At 33.1% G+C, this 15,003-nt stretch overlaps 2 protein-coding genes across 2 annotated transcripts; one reads left to right on the forward strand and one right to left on the reverse strand.

Moving 5' to 3' along the window:
• Positions 1-3,480: 3,480 nt before the first annotated feature.
• On the forward strand, positions 3,481-6,904 carry LOC125848807 (transcription factor JUNGBRUNNEN 1-like). Its single transcript, XM_049528747.1, has 3 exons — positions 3,481-3,709; positions 5,297-5,598; positions 6,464-6,904. The coding sequence occupies exons 1-3, from the start codon at positions 3,481-3,483 to the stop codon at positions 6,875-6,877; spliced, it is 945 nt and encodes a 314-aa protein (XP_049384704.1). The 3' UTR covers positions 6,878-6,904.
• A 268-nt stretch (positions 6,905-7,172) lies between these two features.
• On the reverse strand, positions 7,173-14,528 carry LOC125848612 (KRR1 small subunit processome component). Its single transcript, XM_049528503.1, has 12 exons — positions 14,191-14,528; positions 12,811-12,887; positions 11,534-11,644; positions 10,481-10,549; positions 9,648-9,704; positions 9,016-9,054; positions 8,756-8,860; positions 8,553-8,635; positions 8,370-8,451; positions 7,875-8,018; positions 7,709-7,783; positions 7,173-7,605 (listed from the first exon to the last, which is right to left on the reverse strand). Exons 1-12 carry the CDS (start codon positions 14,384-14,386, stop codon positions 7,495-7,497), a joined length of 1,149 nt encoding a protein of 382 aa, XP_049384460.1. The 5' UTR covers positions 14,387-14,528; the 3' UTR covers positions 7,173-7,494.
• Positions 14,529-15,003: the final 475 nt, after the last annotated feature.

Genomic DNA, 15,003 nt, shown 5'->3' on the forward strand with positions numbered 1-15,003 from the left:
AAAATTGCGTAAAAATACTATAAATCATGATAATTGACAACATAAAATATGTTTTGAAAAAGATACACAAAATTTCATTGATTCTTGAAGTTAATCTATCGTAAAAATACTATAAATCATGATAATTGACAACATAAAATATTTCAAAAATAAATACATTTAAAAAAATTCGATTGATTCTTGAAATTAATCTATCGTTAAAAATTATGTATAAAATACAATAAATCGTGATAATTGACAACTTAAAATATTTATTAAAAAAACAGAAAAAAAAATTGACTGATTCTTAAAATTAAATCGTGATAATTGACAACATAAAATTGTTCAAAAATGTTGTATGTGGGTAGTCTTATTGTTCCTTGAATAGCGTCAAAGAAAGTACAGGTTTGTGATAAAAAAACTTATTCCTTTATCCATGCAAACAATCGCTTCAAAAACTTTGTTATTAGCCCCAAAACATACCATTTATGTTATTGGGCCCGTGCATAGCACGGGCAACAAAATCTAGTAATAATATAATAATGATAATTAAAAAGTTGAAGGGTATTTTCACAATCCAATTTTAGACTAAGCACCTTTCCACTTATAATATAACTAGTAAAATTACCCGTGCTTCGCGCAGGAATTTAATATCACGAAATTTATAAAATAATACTTAAAACCTATCAGTCATTAAAACTAAAACACTATATTATCTTACATACAAGATTACGTAGTAACAAACATTAATAATGTAAAGGAAAATGAAAATTATTACATCTTATCATTTATCCTTAATATCATAAGCATAAATTAATGACTGCAAAAATACATACCAGGATCTGTAACATAAGCAATGGTGTCAATGAGCCACTCAACATGAACAAAGTACACAAATATTTAATTGTGAAGAAAAAGAATATTTCTGCTAAATGCATGTTTCTTGTAGTGAATTTAAAAAATATAATAGTACGTTCAAGTTCAATTTCTCTATTTTTATAATTTATTTTTGCATTTGAAATGAAGTAAATAATTATCGGGGAAATTATGCGGATAGCAACAATAATCTATATACCAATTAATTAGTTAACATAGCTACAATTTTGAATTAATTACCATTCGCCACTAATTTCTAGGCTAATTTAGGCGACAGAGTTTCAGTTGTATAAATTGTATAGTTTTCGAAATTCGTATAACTTTTGTATAATATAATTTGTATAACAGTTTAAAGTACAGATGTTGGTGTTTGTCGTTATTTCGAGTTTATACAAAAAAAAATACAAATCAATGGATACTAACCAATTTATATAAATATGAGCGAAAATAATTTTATTATACAAATACACGTGAATTATACAAACGAAGTCACTCATAATAGCTTAAACTATAATTACAGCTCGTAAATTTGCAAACATTAATCTTTCGTTTTCCCTGTTTTTTCAATCTCTCCTTCCTCTTTTTTTTTCCCTCCTTACTTGACAAACAAATTAAAGCAATAATAGTAGATTTTGTGTGAATTTATCTACATATACTTTTCAATGATTGCGGCTGTTATTAGTCTCCTCCACAAATAAATTAAAGAAGTTTCTATTATTTGTCGTTATGTAATGAAAATGAGTCGAAGCCAAAAATATTACAATGGTTGAGATTAGGTTAAATTCCCACCAAGATAAATATTTTGAATGACCTTCCACTGATTTAAAATTGGGAAAAAGGACAAATATACCTCCGAATTATCGTAAATGGTATGCAGATATCCTCCGTCATACTTTTGGGACATTGGTGCCCCTGCCATCCAAAAACTAGAGCATATATACCCTTCAGTCTAACGGAAGCCTAAATAGGGACACGTGACGCAATCTTATCCGTTGATAAATGTCGGATCGATGGATAAGATTATGACATGTGTATGTCCGTTAGTATAAAGGGTATATATGCTCTAGTTTTTGGATGGCAGGGGCACCAATGTCCTAAAAGTATGACTGGGGGTATTTGCATACCATTTACGATAGTTCGGGGGTATATTTGTCCTTTTTCCCTTTAAAATTTGGGCTTGTTAAATTTATTAAGTATTAATTATAGGAAAAAAGGACAAATATACTTCCGTACTATCGTAAATGACATGTAGATACACTCTGTCATACTTTAGGGACATTGGTTCCCCGGCCGTCCAAAAACTAGAGCATCTATGCCCTTCACTCCAACGGAAGACTAAGTAGGGACATGTGGCGCAATCTTATCCGTCAATCCGATATTTAAATAAATGTCGGGTTGGTGATAAGATTGTGATACGTGTATGACCGTTAGTATAAAGGGTATATATGTTCTAGTTTTTGGATGGCGGGGGCACCAATGTCCCTAAAGTATGACGGAGGATATCTGCATACCATTTACAATAGTTCGGGATATATTTGTCATTTTTCTCTTAATTATAATATGATGAATTGATAAATAGCCATGATTATTCAACTGCTTAAATTAAAATAGTCGAGGATATATAATATATATATTTCATCTGGTAATATATATTAATGGTGTATAATTAGCGTATAAAAATGTCTCATGCATTTAGGGTGGAAAGTTTGAAATTTACTTAATATAGCAATAAGATCATGTAACATTTCGATCCTTCGACCTAGAAATCTTTTACTCTTTTAGATGTAATTTAAAGAATTAAAATGGTCCTTTCCAAACAGACCCTTAATGTTTTAAGAGTTGAATGAGTGTTTGGGAACAATAAACTTGGAAAATAAATTAAGTTTTGGGCAAGAGAATATGTGTTATAATACATGGATCAAACTTTAAAACCTAGCTACATGTGTATAAAATATTGATCTAGAATTAATTTTGTTTCAATCCAAATTAAATTATTAGAGGACTATAATCGGTTCTGCCATGCGCGAAATTTGGAACACCAAATGAAAAACAAAAACAAAAATGGATTATATATACCATCATAATTCAAACACAGCAATTTAGTTCCGTCTTTGTCCAATTAATATCTCTTTGCTAAAATATTATATTATATAAATAAATAAAAATAAAAAAGATATATTATATATACTTGAATCCCCTTTACTTCTTCGTATATTCACTTAAGTTTGTTTACTATCTTGGAGAGCGGTCATGTTTGGGGGGTAAAAACTAAAGAATTAATTAGAAGGATTCCTTTCACATTTATATATGATGATATTTTCTAATACTGATAAGAAAAAAGTCTTTATACCTCTTATATAGGTTTTATAATTTATAAATAAATAATAATTGTGGATCCTTTCAATAATATTTGAGTTTTCCTGTATTTTAAGTCAAGGGGTAATCATAAGACTGCGTCCATTCAAAGATGTTTTGCCCTGAAACAACAAAGTCAATTAATGCTAATGACTTTGACCAAATTAAGGAACAAAGTCTTAATAAGTATAAAAATATGTACTATATATAACCCTAGCTAACAAGGCACTTAATTAATTACCACTACTTTATAATTTTCTTCCAGAATTAATGATGGAAGTGGAAAAAATAAATAGCATAGTTACAAATAATTACTACAAAGAGGATGAGGACGAGGATGAGGATGAGGATGATGTTGTACTTCCAGGTTTTCGATTTCATCCCACTGATGAAGAGCTTGTAGGGTTTTATCTACGCAGGAAAATTGAGAAAAAATCGATTGGTTTAGAAATTATTAAGCAGATCGATATCTATAAATATGATCCTTGGGATCTACCAAGTATGTGTACTTAACTCTACTACTTTCATTTCCTTTAACTAATCATTTTTAGTTGTATATATAACTTAAACTCGTTTAGATTTGTTTCATTTCTCTCACATAATTATAAGTATTCTTATCAATAATAAGGGTTTTCTTGATGAAAAAAGATCTGAATATGCAAGCATATATATAGATGTTCGATGTATGTTATGACATAATTAACTTATTTTCTTGATGTTTGGTGAAGAGTACTTCATTGAATTATATTGTTTTTAAGAAAATCCTAATTAAAAATCATGTTCTCAGAAAACCTTTGTATATCTTATTGCAACTAAGAGGCATACATTAGTTATGAAATTTTGTAGTAACACTAATTAAATAGTAGACACAAATTAAAAGAAGAGATATAGGGAATTATATTATATTTAATATATTACAAGTGTATAACCATTAACCAAAATAAAAACCTCATTGTTGTTAGATCTAAGACTAGCTAGTGCTTCTATCTGTAAGATTACAACATGAGAAGATAGATCAATTTGTTTAAGATTATCACTATAGAAACAAAGGTTTTTTTACTTCCCCTTCGAATCAGTGAGAAATTTATGCTATAGAATATGATTGTTTCACTCATTTCTCATTGAAACAGCTCACTGGAAAAATGTATGGTGAAAAACAAATTCTCACTCATGAAAAGTGAGAAACTTTCTATTTTTTCCGTATGAAAACATTATTATTTTTTCTTTTCTCACCTATTCAATCAAAATATCTGCTAATTAAATAATCACTTTAACATTTTTTCGATGGGAAAATAGTAACTTTTTAGTAGTGTATATATGGCGACTTGCGTGTAAAGATCTTCAAAAGGCTTATTTATAAATTTGTATTACTAAATTTTGAGTCGTTACGTTTATTTGGTTGTTAAATCATAGAAAAGGCGTCTCTACCTCTAATGAAATGCAAATTATAGTAGATATATGTTCAATTTTTTTATATTTATTTCGAGAACATGGAAATTGATTAGCTAAAACTTTTTTAACCTTGCAAACTATTTAATTACTTCTTGAGCTAAATAAGGAAAAAGAAAAAAAAACGTGATCAAAAGAATAAAGAAAAAAAGAGTGAAAATCTAGACAAAGACTAGTGATCGATGCTAATTATTATGCTTTATTAAATACTTGATTGTGTTATCTTCATCGACTCAGCCCTCGTGTGTGATCCTGACTCTTTTCTTAGATCAAGCACACGATTTAATGTATTTTTAATTAACGAATGATTGTGAGATCGACTCAATATTTGTTTGCTCTGATATCGCACGTTGAAATGTGTGTCTATATCATCTAATCAAAGTTTAAACTATTTTGAAGAACACGTACTAATTATTTTATGTCCTTATAACATGACGTGGGAGCTAAGATCTCTTGGTTACTTATAATAAATTGAATATAAGAAAATAACCTTTTTTTCAGATTTCTCGTGTGTAAAATAAAATCTCTTTACTAGAAGAAAAAATTGTAAGTGACCTATAAAATCAATTGTTCGAACGTGGCGCCACAACTATGAGTAGATTATTGATATTATCATATTCTGTTTGACGTGTTTCAGAGGGTAGTAACAATAATGGAGAGAAGGAATGGTATTTTTTTTGCAAAAGAGGCAGAAAATACAAAAACAGTTTAAGACCTAATAGAGTGACTGCTGGTTCTGGATTTTGGAAAGCTACTGGTATTGATAAACCTATTTACTCATCTGGCAAATGCATTGGCCTGAAAAAATCACTGGTATATTACCGTGGCAGCGCCGGAAAAGGCACGAAAACCGAGTGGCAGATGCATGAGTTTCGTCTTCCTGTAGAAAATGATAAATCAACCAAACATCTTCATGCTAACACCATCCCTCAAGAAGCTGTAAGAAACATTTCATTTCGATCCATCTAATATCTATGATTTATTTTGTTCAGCATGAATAGTTTGATTTGATACGAAATTTGAAATTGTGACGTTAAGCATGTCATGATATTTCTATGGCTGAAAAATAATTAATGTCATACAGTGGTGCATTCCAAATAGTGTCAGTGTTGCATGACTTTTTGCATTGGAATTTTCCGCAACAACAGGCAACGCTTTTTTTTGTCTTTGCCAAAAAATGTTTTTCTAACTGTTAACCACTCATCTGTGTGACCAAATCAAATAGAGTAGTAGTTTTTGATAATATGAGTGAGGGTGAGACCTTTTTTTTTTTTTTGATGACAAGGAAAATCCGTAGCCGCTACCTTTTTTGGGTGCGCACAAAGTAAAACCTCCGCTCCTATGCAATAGCTCGCAAACCACACGGGAGAGGTAATTAATTTGCACTAGGCAAGCCTGGTGCGATGAGCTCGACCGAGAAGGGCAAACCCCTTGCTTCGCTGGCAAGGAGTTTCGAACTTGAGACCAATCCCAAGCCTAAACCACTGGGCCACCCCGAAGGGTAGGGTAAGACTTAAAATAGCACCCCTCTCTGATATATATACCATATTGGTTAATGGTGTAAACATCTCATACCGTAGTTTAAGCTATTTGAAATGACACAATTTATTTACTTATATATCTCCTTGATCGGACTCATGTTCTGATGCTATGTTGAAATGTATGATCTGCATGGCTGCACACCTCATGTAAAAGTTTAACGGATAAGATTGAATACATTTTTATTTACTGTTAGAAATAATTCTCATGGATTAAAGTGGAAACCAGAGTTCTAACATGATTTCTTTTGTTTTTAATAATCCAGGAAACATGGACTCTTTGCCGCATCTTGAAACGAAATGTTTTATATAAGAAACCAATACCAGATTGGAAAGAAGTGGCAAAAAAACAAAGAAACAATTCAGTGATGAATAAGGATGTTTTAAGCTCCAAAATATGCAGCAATAATAGTATTGAATCTTCTTCAAATAATTCCCAGATTTACATCAGTTTTAACACTACTTCTGTTGTTAACCAGAACACTTATACTAATACTGTGACAGAAAATAAGCATCAGTTTGTAAGTCAACAAAGCTCAGGAACATCAACTCAAAGTACAACTGTTGGTGCTGCAACATCCAATTCTAGTACTCCTCTGGACTTTAATGAGTGGTTAGAACATGGCAACTGGGATGAACTTAAATCTATTTTCGAGCTTTCGTTTGATCCTTTGTTTTAGTTTTGTATCATACAAGTGAGAATTGTAATGTATATCGTATGGATTTAACTTATATACACCAATAGTTTGCACGTAGTAGGTTATTTTGCTTTACTTTTCAGGTTACTATAAGTATTCACTCATATAACAGATTTAGTATGATTCGAGGAAAACCCAGAAAAAAAAGAAGGGATTTTTCTTCTCACTTGCAAAGAACCGAAGTTCCTTTCTTATGTTGCAAGTATGGAAGTCCATACACTTCCACATATACTACACAAATGAGATGATGATGAATAACATGACATAAAGATATAACACAAAATATAAATACTCTCATTGATCAGTCTGTTTAAATTACTTGTGACACAAAGCAAACGCGATTAATCAGTATGATACACAAAGCAACAACACTATGGACTTCGCCCATCATCACAACTAAAGGGGGGAAAAAGAGTGTTTTCCCCGTTTCCAAAAATGCCAGATACTAGGACTAGCTGATCGTCGTGCTGATGGCATGGAAGGGAAGGTCCTCTAGAATATGGCTGCCGAATGAAAGATACAATACAGTGACAAGACAGCAATTTTTACAGACTTTCTTCAGCAATCATAATCACCAACGGCCAATATGAGACTACTACTTATCTAGAGCTCTTTGATTTCTTTTTAGATGGTTTGCTGGGACCTGCAATAAACTCCTCGGCATCAATCTTATCAATTGATTTTTGCTTCCTGAACTCCTTTGCTTTTCTCTGCAGCAAGACGAATATGAATGCATCATAATCATTAGCAATCCAAGAATCAAAGTCCAAACACAGAAGGGTGCAATATAAATTAAAAGCATCATGGAAATACCTTCAATGACGATGCCATGGCAGTGACATCATCTTTATCCACGTTTGACACATCTTGGTTATGTGTTTTTGGTTCCTGCAGAAGTGCAAGCAAACAATGTTCAATAGGAAATGCACATATGGACTGCCCAACAAATATGCTCTGATGAGATTATGTGAATACAAACCTCGGGTGGAACAAAAGCTTCTTCCCGTTTTTTCTTGTTTTCAGCAACCTTCTCAGCCTGTTTGACTTGCTTCTCTTCCCACTGCTTTGCCATCTTCTTCTTGTCACTTAAGAAGTATTCACCACTTTCCAGTTGTTGATCAATCTACAACCAAAAAAGTTATACACATTTGATTAAATTAACAGAGGATATATCTTAATAGATCCTCGTCACCGCAAGAGAAGAGGAGACAATAGACATTTGAAGATACTAGTAAATAAACCACAAAATCTAGTGAACACCAGTGAGATAAAAGCAAGCAAAGAAGCAGGATTCAACGGAATAACTAATTACAGCACCATGCCAATAATTGCCTAAAAACAATTACACAGTACTTGAGTGTAATGCTGAGGGTTTTATTATGCTTAAAACTCTACAGATAAAATAGAGATAAAGAAAAGAAAGAGCACAAAATAAATGGACAAAGTTTGGTACTCTAGAACCAAAAAATCTCACCTTACTAGGTGGCTGAGGAGGTGGGAAAGGCGTATATGGTTTCTTTTCTTTGCTCTGAACTTTCTTCTGTTTAACATTCTTCCTGAATGGACAAAGACGAAAAAAATAATATTCAAGCTTTGAAATTGGCACTGCAGATTAAAAAATTAATCTGACTCAACACCATTTGAAAGGATGCCTTACTTCTTAAATTGCGGAAGAAATCTGTCCCAGTTCTCACTAGCCAGAGCTGGATTTTTTGCGAGCTCTCTCTTCAGCATGAGGATCTATATGGTTGAACAGATACGTCAGCAAAAGTAAACTATCAGCTATTTTAGCCAGAGCATCATAAATAGCCAAATACCCCATGAAATTCATTTTTAATTATCATGCACTTGCTCATTTACCTTGATATGATGTAGTGGATGCATCTTGTTCAATATGCAGTCCTCTATAACCCTCCTCGCCTGCTTTAGACCTTTAAAGGAACCCATAGCAGCAACTGTGTTTCCCTACTCAATTTTAGGCAAGATTAAGGTTTGTTCCCAATTTAGCAAGAATATTTATATCATGTACTTAAAGATTCAATGATAAGGCAAAAACTTAAACATAAAGGAAGAAAGAAAAACGACACTAAATTTGCAATTTAAATGTACAGCAAGTATACCTGAACAAGGATATAGCAGCCGGTTAAAATTTCCAGGGCCTACATCCAAAGTGATATATATCAAGCTCTATGGCAGAAGGTAATAATAACTCAGCAAGATGTGTCAGGTATTCATCAACATTTAAGCGATCTATATCTCAACATTTCTACAACTAATTTGGTATGGATGAGTCGTGCTGCCACAGGTAGGAGGTAGGACTAAACCTCATGTGGCTCTGGTCAAGGGTCATCAGTTTACTAGACAATACCCATGATTAACAACTAATGTAAAGGAGCAACAAAATCATTACCCACAATAAGGTAAACTATCTACTCTCTAGAAGTTCAATTTCACAAATTCGTCATTATTGATTCAAGATGAATATTCTGGGAAAATCTTCCTGTTGGAAGTTGGGTCCACTATGAATAAATAAATCATCCTGACAAGTAAGCAAACACAGTACAAATGCTCTCCAGCTCATGCCTGGTCTAAACAAAGAAATAAGAAAGTACTCCTTGACGAAATGATTTTTGGTCCAGAGAATGGTCTTTTGACAAATGTTCTTCTCTCAGTCCTACATAGCAATGTGCATAGAATGCTCTCCTAGCCAATTTGGATTTCCAGAGAATGGTGCAGAACCCAATCCACTAACCTTTAAAGTTGACGAATTGGGACCCACGAGATATTGTCTGCGTTTAACAAAGCGCTCCTGAAAAACAGAGAGTTTAATAACATGAATTTAGACAAACATGTGAACATGAATACCCAGAAAAACAGTAATCTAACAATGAGCTTTACATCCCATTATTACCATTATTTTTACTAATCTTGATTCAAATTCATATGACACTATTTCCTTCTCTGGGACATTAATGTTTGACACTATTCAACTAACAATACTATTCTATATAACTTGTACAATGTTCAGGCAATCAAATTTTGAACTTTTATGTGACATCATTCGTATAAAATTTCTTTTGCAGCGACAATTTTAATATATATATATATATATATATTATTTTTAAAAAAAAATGGAACGGTCGAAGTAGTATTCTACAAAAAACACTATTTTGTTCACCAGGAGTTATAGTCCAATCATGCACTTAAAGATATCTTATAAGTTTAGAAATCATATACATCTTTACTAGTACCTTTGATACAACAGTGATAATCATCAAGGCAAAAGGAGCATATCACACTCACTGCACGTAGTGCAGGCTGGGTGAACAAATAGGAGTGGGGACGGGTGGTGGTGGGGGGGCTGGAGCCCTCTCATACTTGTAAAAAAAAGTATGGAATATTGTGAATGAGCATACTTATCAAAAGTGTGCATATTATGTGAAGGAATAGTTTTATTTGACGAGTATCCAACAAAGTGTTTGACAGCAATACATAGAATTCATGTTCTCATCAAAATCATCCACCAAATAAAAGATAAAATTGAAATACATTTACTTAATTTGAGTAGGGATGAGCATAGCACACCTTGTTGCGAACCATGTTGCCGATCTTGATTATGTCACATTGCATCTCATCATTCAGGATTTTGACAGCCTGGGAAAGCACATTTCATTTAGAATTAACCAACAGTTGAAGAGACTATTGGATAACTAAAAGAGCACATAATATAGTGAAGCAATCCTCCAGCTTAACATTCGAATTGCAGAGGGGACACGAACAGCAAATTTGTGGATAATAAATGTGTTTTCTTTTCTCTTCTGTTATGTACCATAGATGGCGAAAAGTGAAAAACAGAATTAATAATAAGACGCCCCCAAGGCCTAGCTCGAGTAGCAAAAGGTGGAGGATTTGTGGCTTAGGTCACAGGTTCAAGCCCCACACCATGCAACGCGAAGCCCGGTATTAAAGTGGAGAAGGGTAGAGGGGCGGGCCCATTATCCACCGAGTTTAGAAGGTTGTGATTGGTCCAAAGGGCGGGTCACAGACGGATCTCTCGGTTATCCAAAAAAATAAAAAAATAATAGACAAGTAGAATAGAAGGCCATTAAACAATATGCAATAGATAGCTTAGTGCAGATCTGCTTTATGCGAAACAATATCCAAGCAGAAAGAAGATGAATTGTTCAGAGCAAATAAGTGACACCTAAATCTAAATATCACTACAGTGTCTCAGGAAATTTGTGGACCATAGAGAGGCTCCACATTTTGGTTAGTTACTTATTAACAGCTATGTAACAAAGCCTTCCAGTTTTTTTTATAACCCTCTCCTTTGCACCACCATTCTGATTAAGCATAAGATAGCTGCTGGTCAAAATAAACTTGAAGCTGGCAAATAACTTTATAATTCAACATATATGACAAGTCCAACCTCCCCTGGATTACTGATCAAAACAAAAGTCAACCCTTTCCTGGTTTTGAAACAAAGTGAATACCGTTCAATTAACAGAAGCAGGGCTCAATCCTAAAACAATGCTATTTACTGCTTGCTACTAAAAATTCTAACCAAACATTTAGTATGCTATACAAGAAAAGAATCAGAGATGATGAGAAACGACAGGGATAAAAAAAAACACAAACCTGAGGAGCAGGGACACTTCTTGACAAAAGTTTTATCAAATCCCTAGCTTTTACAATAATATAGGGATCCCTTGTCTTCATGGTAGTAGAAACTGTCATGGATCCTTCAACCTGACCCACAACAGAAGAAAAAATAAACAGATGATATTAATTGCAAAAGTGCAGACCTAATATTAGTGCTCATTAGAGAGTAAAAGTGGGAAGACAAAATGTGGAAAAGCAATGATAAATAATAGCCAGTCAAGGTAATAGTGTGTGATGCTCTTTGAAGTTGCTGACATATCACAAAAACATGGAACGTTACCAAACATTCAACCCCTATCAATAAAATATTTTTTGTTGTTTGTACATACTTTCTCCATGCTTGAAAACTTTTCTTCAAAGCCCCTAACAATGAAATAAATTTCCGATATACATGTTTTCTCTATGTAGGGAACTTCTTATCCAAAGCTCCACCACATTAACATCGCTTGGCATTAAGTAGATAACTAAACAAGAGGTTTAAATATGATAAATAAGGAACCTTAACCCAGTATCACTCAGGAATCCTGTTATTTATTTATTTTCTATATCTTGAATTATGTGAAGTAGATTTCATCTAAATAAGTACCAAGAAGGTACTGAGAACTGAGAAGAGAACAAGATGAAAGGAGTTACAGATCTTAGCTCTCCTAATGCTATTCAAAAATTGTGACAAGCTATCTAACATATGACCCTCACACCACAAGTGAAGATTTTGTAAGCATCTTTGCTTAACAAAAGAAATGTGAGCAACTCAAGAATATTGTTAAAAACTGGAGGTTTTATCCATAGCCACTTGTAATGAGGAAATCCATTTTTCAGCAATAACTTAGATTTCATCATTTCAACATAGCAAGCTCATCATTGTATGGGCAGCTGAAATGGATAGGCAACGTCCCTCATGTTAGTCCCCCAAGGAGAATCAATGATAAGCATAAATTTGGGTGCCCAATCAATAAGGTGTAATTCCGTATAAATACTGTCTAATTAAGTATTACGACATCAAAAACTGGTTAGTTCAGGAATGCATTATCCGAGAGTTAGCACAGAGATATTTTACTTCTCGACAAAATACATGAGTCAAGAGGTAAGTAACCTTGGTTCTAGCTCGCCGATACGAGTTAGGACCTTACCAACTAACAAATAATACATAATTCTAGAAGTATTCTAATAGTTATAGACAGCAATGAAAACGTGTGTGTGTGTGTGTGTGTGAGAGAGAGAGAGAGAGAGGGGTAGAGGTTACAATGACTTACCAAGTTAAGTTCGCAGGCAATTCCATGCTCTTTCAAGGCACCTTTTACATTAGGCCAACACTCTTGCAAATATTTCTCTGATAAAAATGCTCAATTATTAACATACGCACACTAATGTGTCAATTATTTTAGATTCACAAGAAACATCGATAGTTTTCAACAAAAAATATAAAAGCATACTTATCAAGGAAAGGTTATAATGCAAACATGATCAAGTGAGCAGATTATAATTTATAAGTAGAGACTCAGTCTGGCATTTTAACAAATAGGTTCACTAAAAATCCCAACCTACTCAGTGCACCTTGTGTTGTCAGTTCTTATTAACAAATCATTGAAGAAATAAGCAACTAAACAACAATCCAATACACATAGGAACTGCTTTCTCTTTGTGCAATTTGGTATAGTCACAACATCAACTTAAGTTAAACCATATCATGTATCTGAATATTGGCAAGCAAAAAACATATATGTTTCAATAAGAACAAAAACTGACAGGGAACACACATTCCGTCAAAATTCTTAATGTGCCTGAATCTAACCAACCCCTGCACACACATTTATTCTAGTTTCCATGATTTGGTCATGTCATGCATTGACCTACCGATGCAACGATCTGTATGTGTGGAACTTTGGTGAGTGAAGGTGTTAACTGGGGACAAGGTAGACCTAAAGTTACCTGTTTCACAAAAAAAATCATATGGAATGAAGTTGTCCCGAAAGACCTACAAATCCCTGGAATCAATGTCAATTCAGCTACAGATAGAGCACAATGGAAGTAAAAAAATCCCTATAGGTTTTAGTTTTATTTTATTTGGTAGGATGATGATGTGCCTTGAGGGAAAAAAAAGAGGATTCATATAGCCAACTATTACTTGTTTGGGACTGAGATGGTGTTGTTGCTGTTGGTTTTTGGTTTTTGGTTTTGCAGCTAAATAAACTCTAGGGGCTCATTTGGTACTAGGGGATAACTAATACCGGGATTAATTTAAGGATGAGCTTTATCTCATGTTAGGTTGGGATAAATCGTGGAATAAGTTATCCCATTATTATATATATTTTATCCCACATAAGGTGAGATAACATTCCCGGAATAACTTGTTCCCCTCCCAAAGTATTCAAAGATCAACTCAGAAAAAAATCCGTGCATGCATAAAAGAGACTAGTGCAAATGTGCCCAAAGCTCCAAACTTGAATTTTGACAATGAAATTAGACAGATGACACTGAATTAATACGGGAAAGTTCTAAAATTTACCAAGTATTTGCTAATCAAACTACAGTGATTCGTAAGGCATAGAATAATGTTACAAAGTAATTTCATTCTTCTTTCAATTAGGTCATAAAACTGTGGTCTCAAAAGAAGATATTTTTTGGGAGCTAACCTCTGTACTGAGGGAATAGAGTTGAAAACGAACTGACTTCAAGCAATCCACTCTGGTTCCAGGAAGGATCAAACTTCTCAATCTTCCAATGGTCGATGCTTTCATCATCCCATGGCTTTGGTTTGTCATGTTTTCCCTTGTGCCTCGGCTTCGGAATCAACTCTTCATTAACAGTTAAATTCTCTTCATCTGCCATTGCAGTTACTCGAAACTGAAGCAAAATTCCACAAATTATCAATCCACCAATGAAATTTTACAGAGAAACGCACAAATTGCAGAAAGAGCAGTTACAGACGCCAATGGCGGCTCAGGGTTAAGGGAAGTGAAGCCCTGTCGTAGGGTTTAAATTTTAAAGAGCAAAAAAAATATATTATAAAGTTTATTTATTAAATTATTATTATATAATACAGTTTATAATTTTTTTAAAAATTCAGTAGACATAGTATTAAGTGAGTTAATATAATGAAAATTATTCTTATTAAATTAAATAATATATCCATCTTCTTGTAATTTCTTCATGATTCTCATTATTTGACTTGTAAATTTCAACTCAATTTTTTAAAAATAAAATTGTGTGTATCATTGTTATATAGATTTTATAAAATAAGTTTAACGGTCTTTTTATATATATTTATTTTAAGTCATTAGTAATGTTGTGATTACTATCCTAAGATGTGTTATTTAACTAATTTCATTTATATCTAGCAATTGAGTAACACATTTATTTTAATACTGTTGACATTGTTGTTTTATCTTAATTGATACTCTATAAAATTCGATTGAAAATACCAATAATGGACGGATGGCTCAACA

This window comes from Solanum stenotomum, chromosome 12 (genome assembly GCF_019186545.1).
Source record: "Solanum stenotomum isolate F172 chromosome 12, ASM1918654v1, whole genome shotgun sequence".
NCBI lineage: Eukaryota > Viridiplantae > Streptophyta > Magnoliopsida > Solanales > Solanaceae > Solanum > Solanum stenotomum.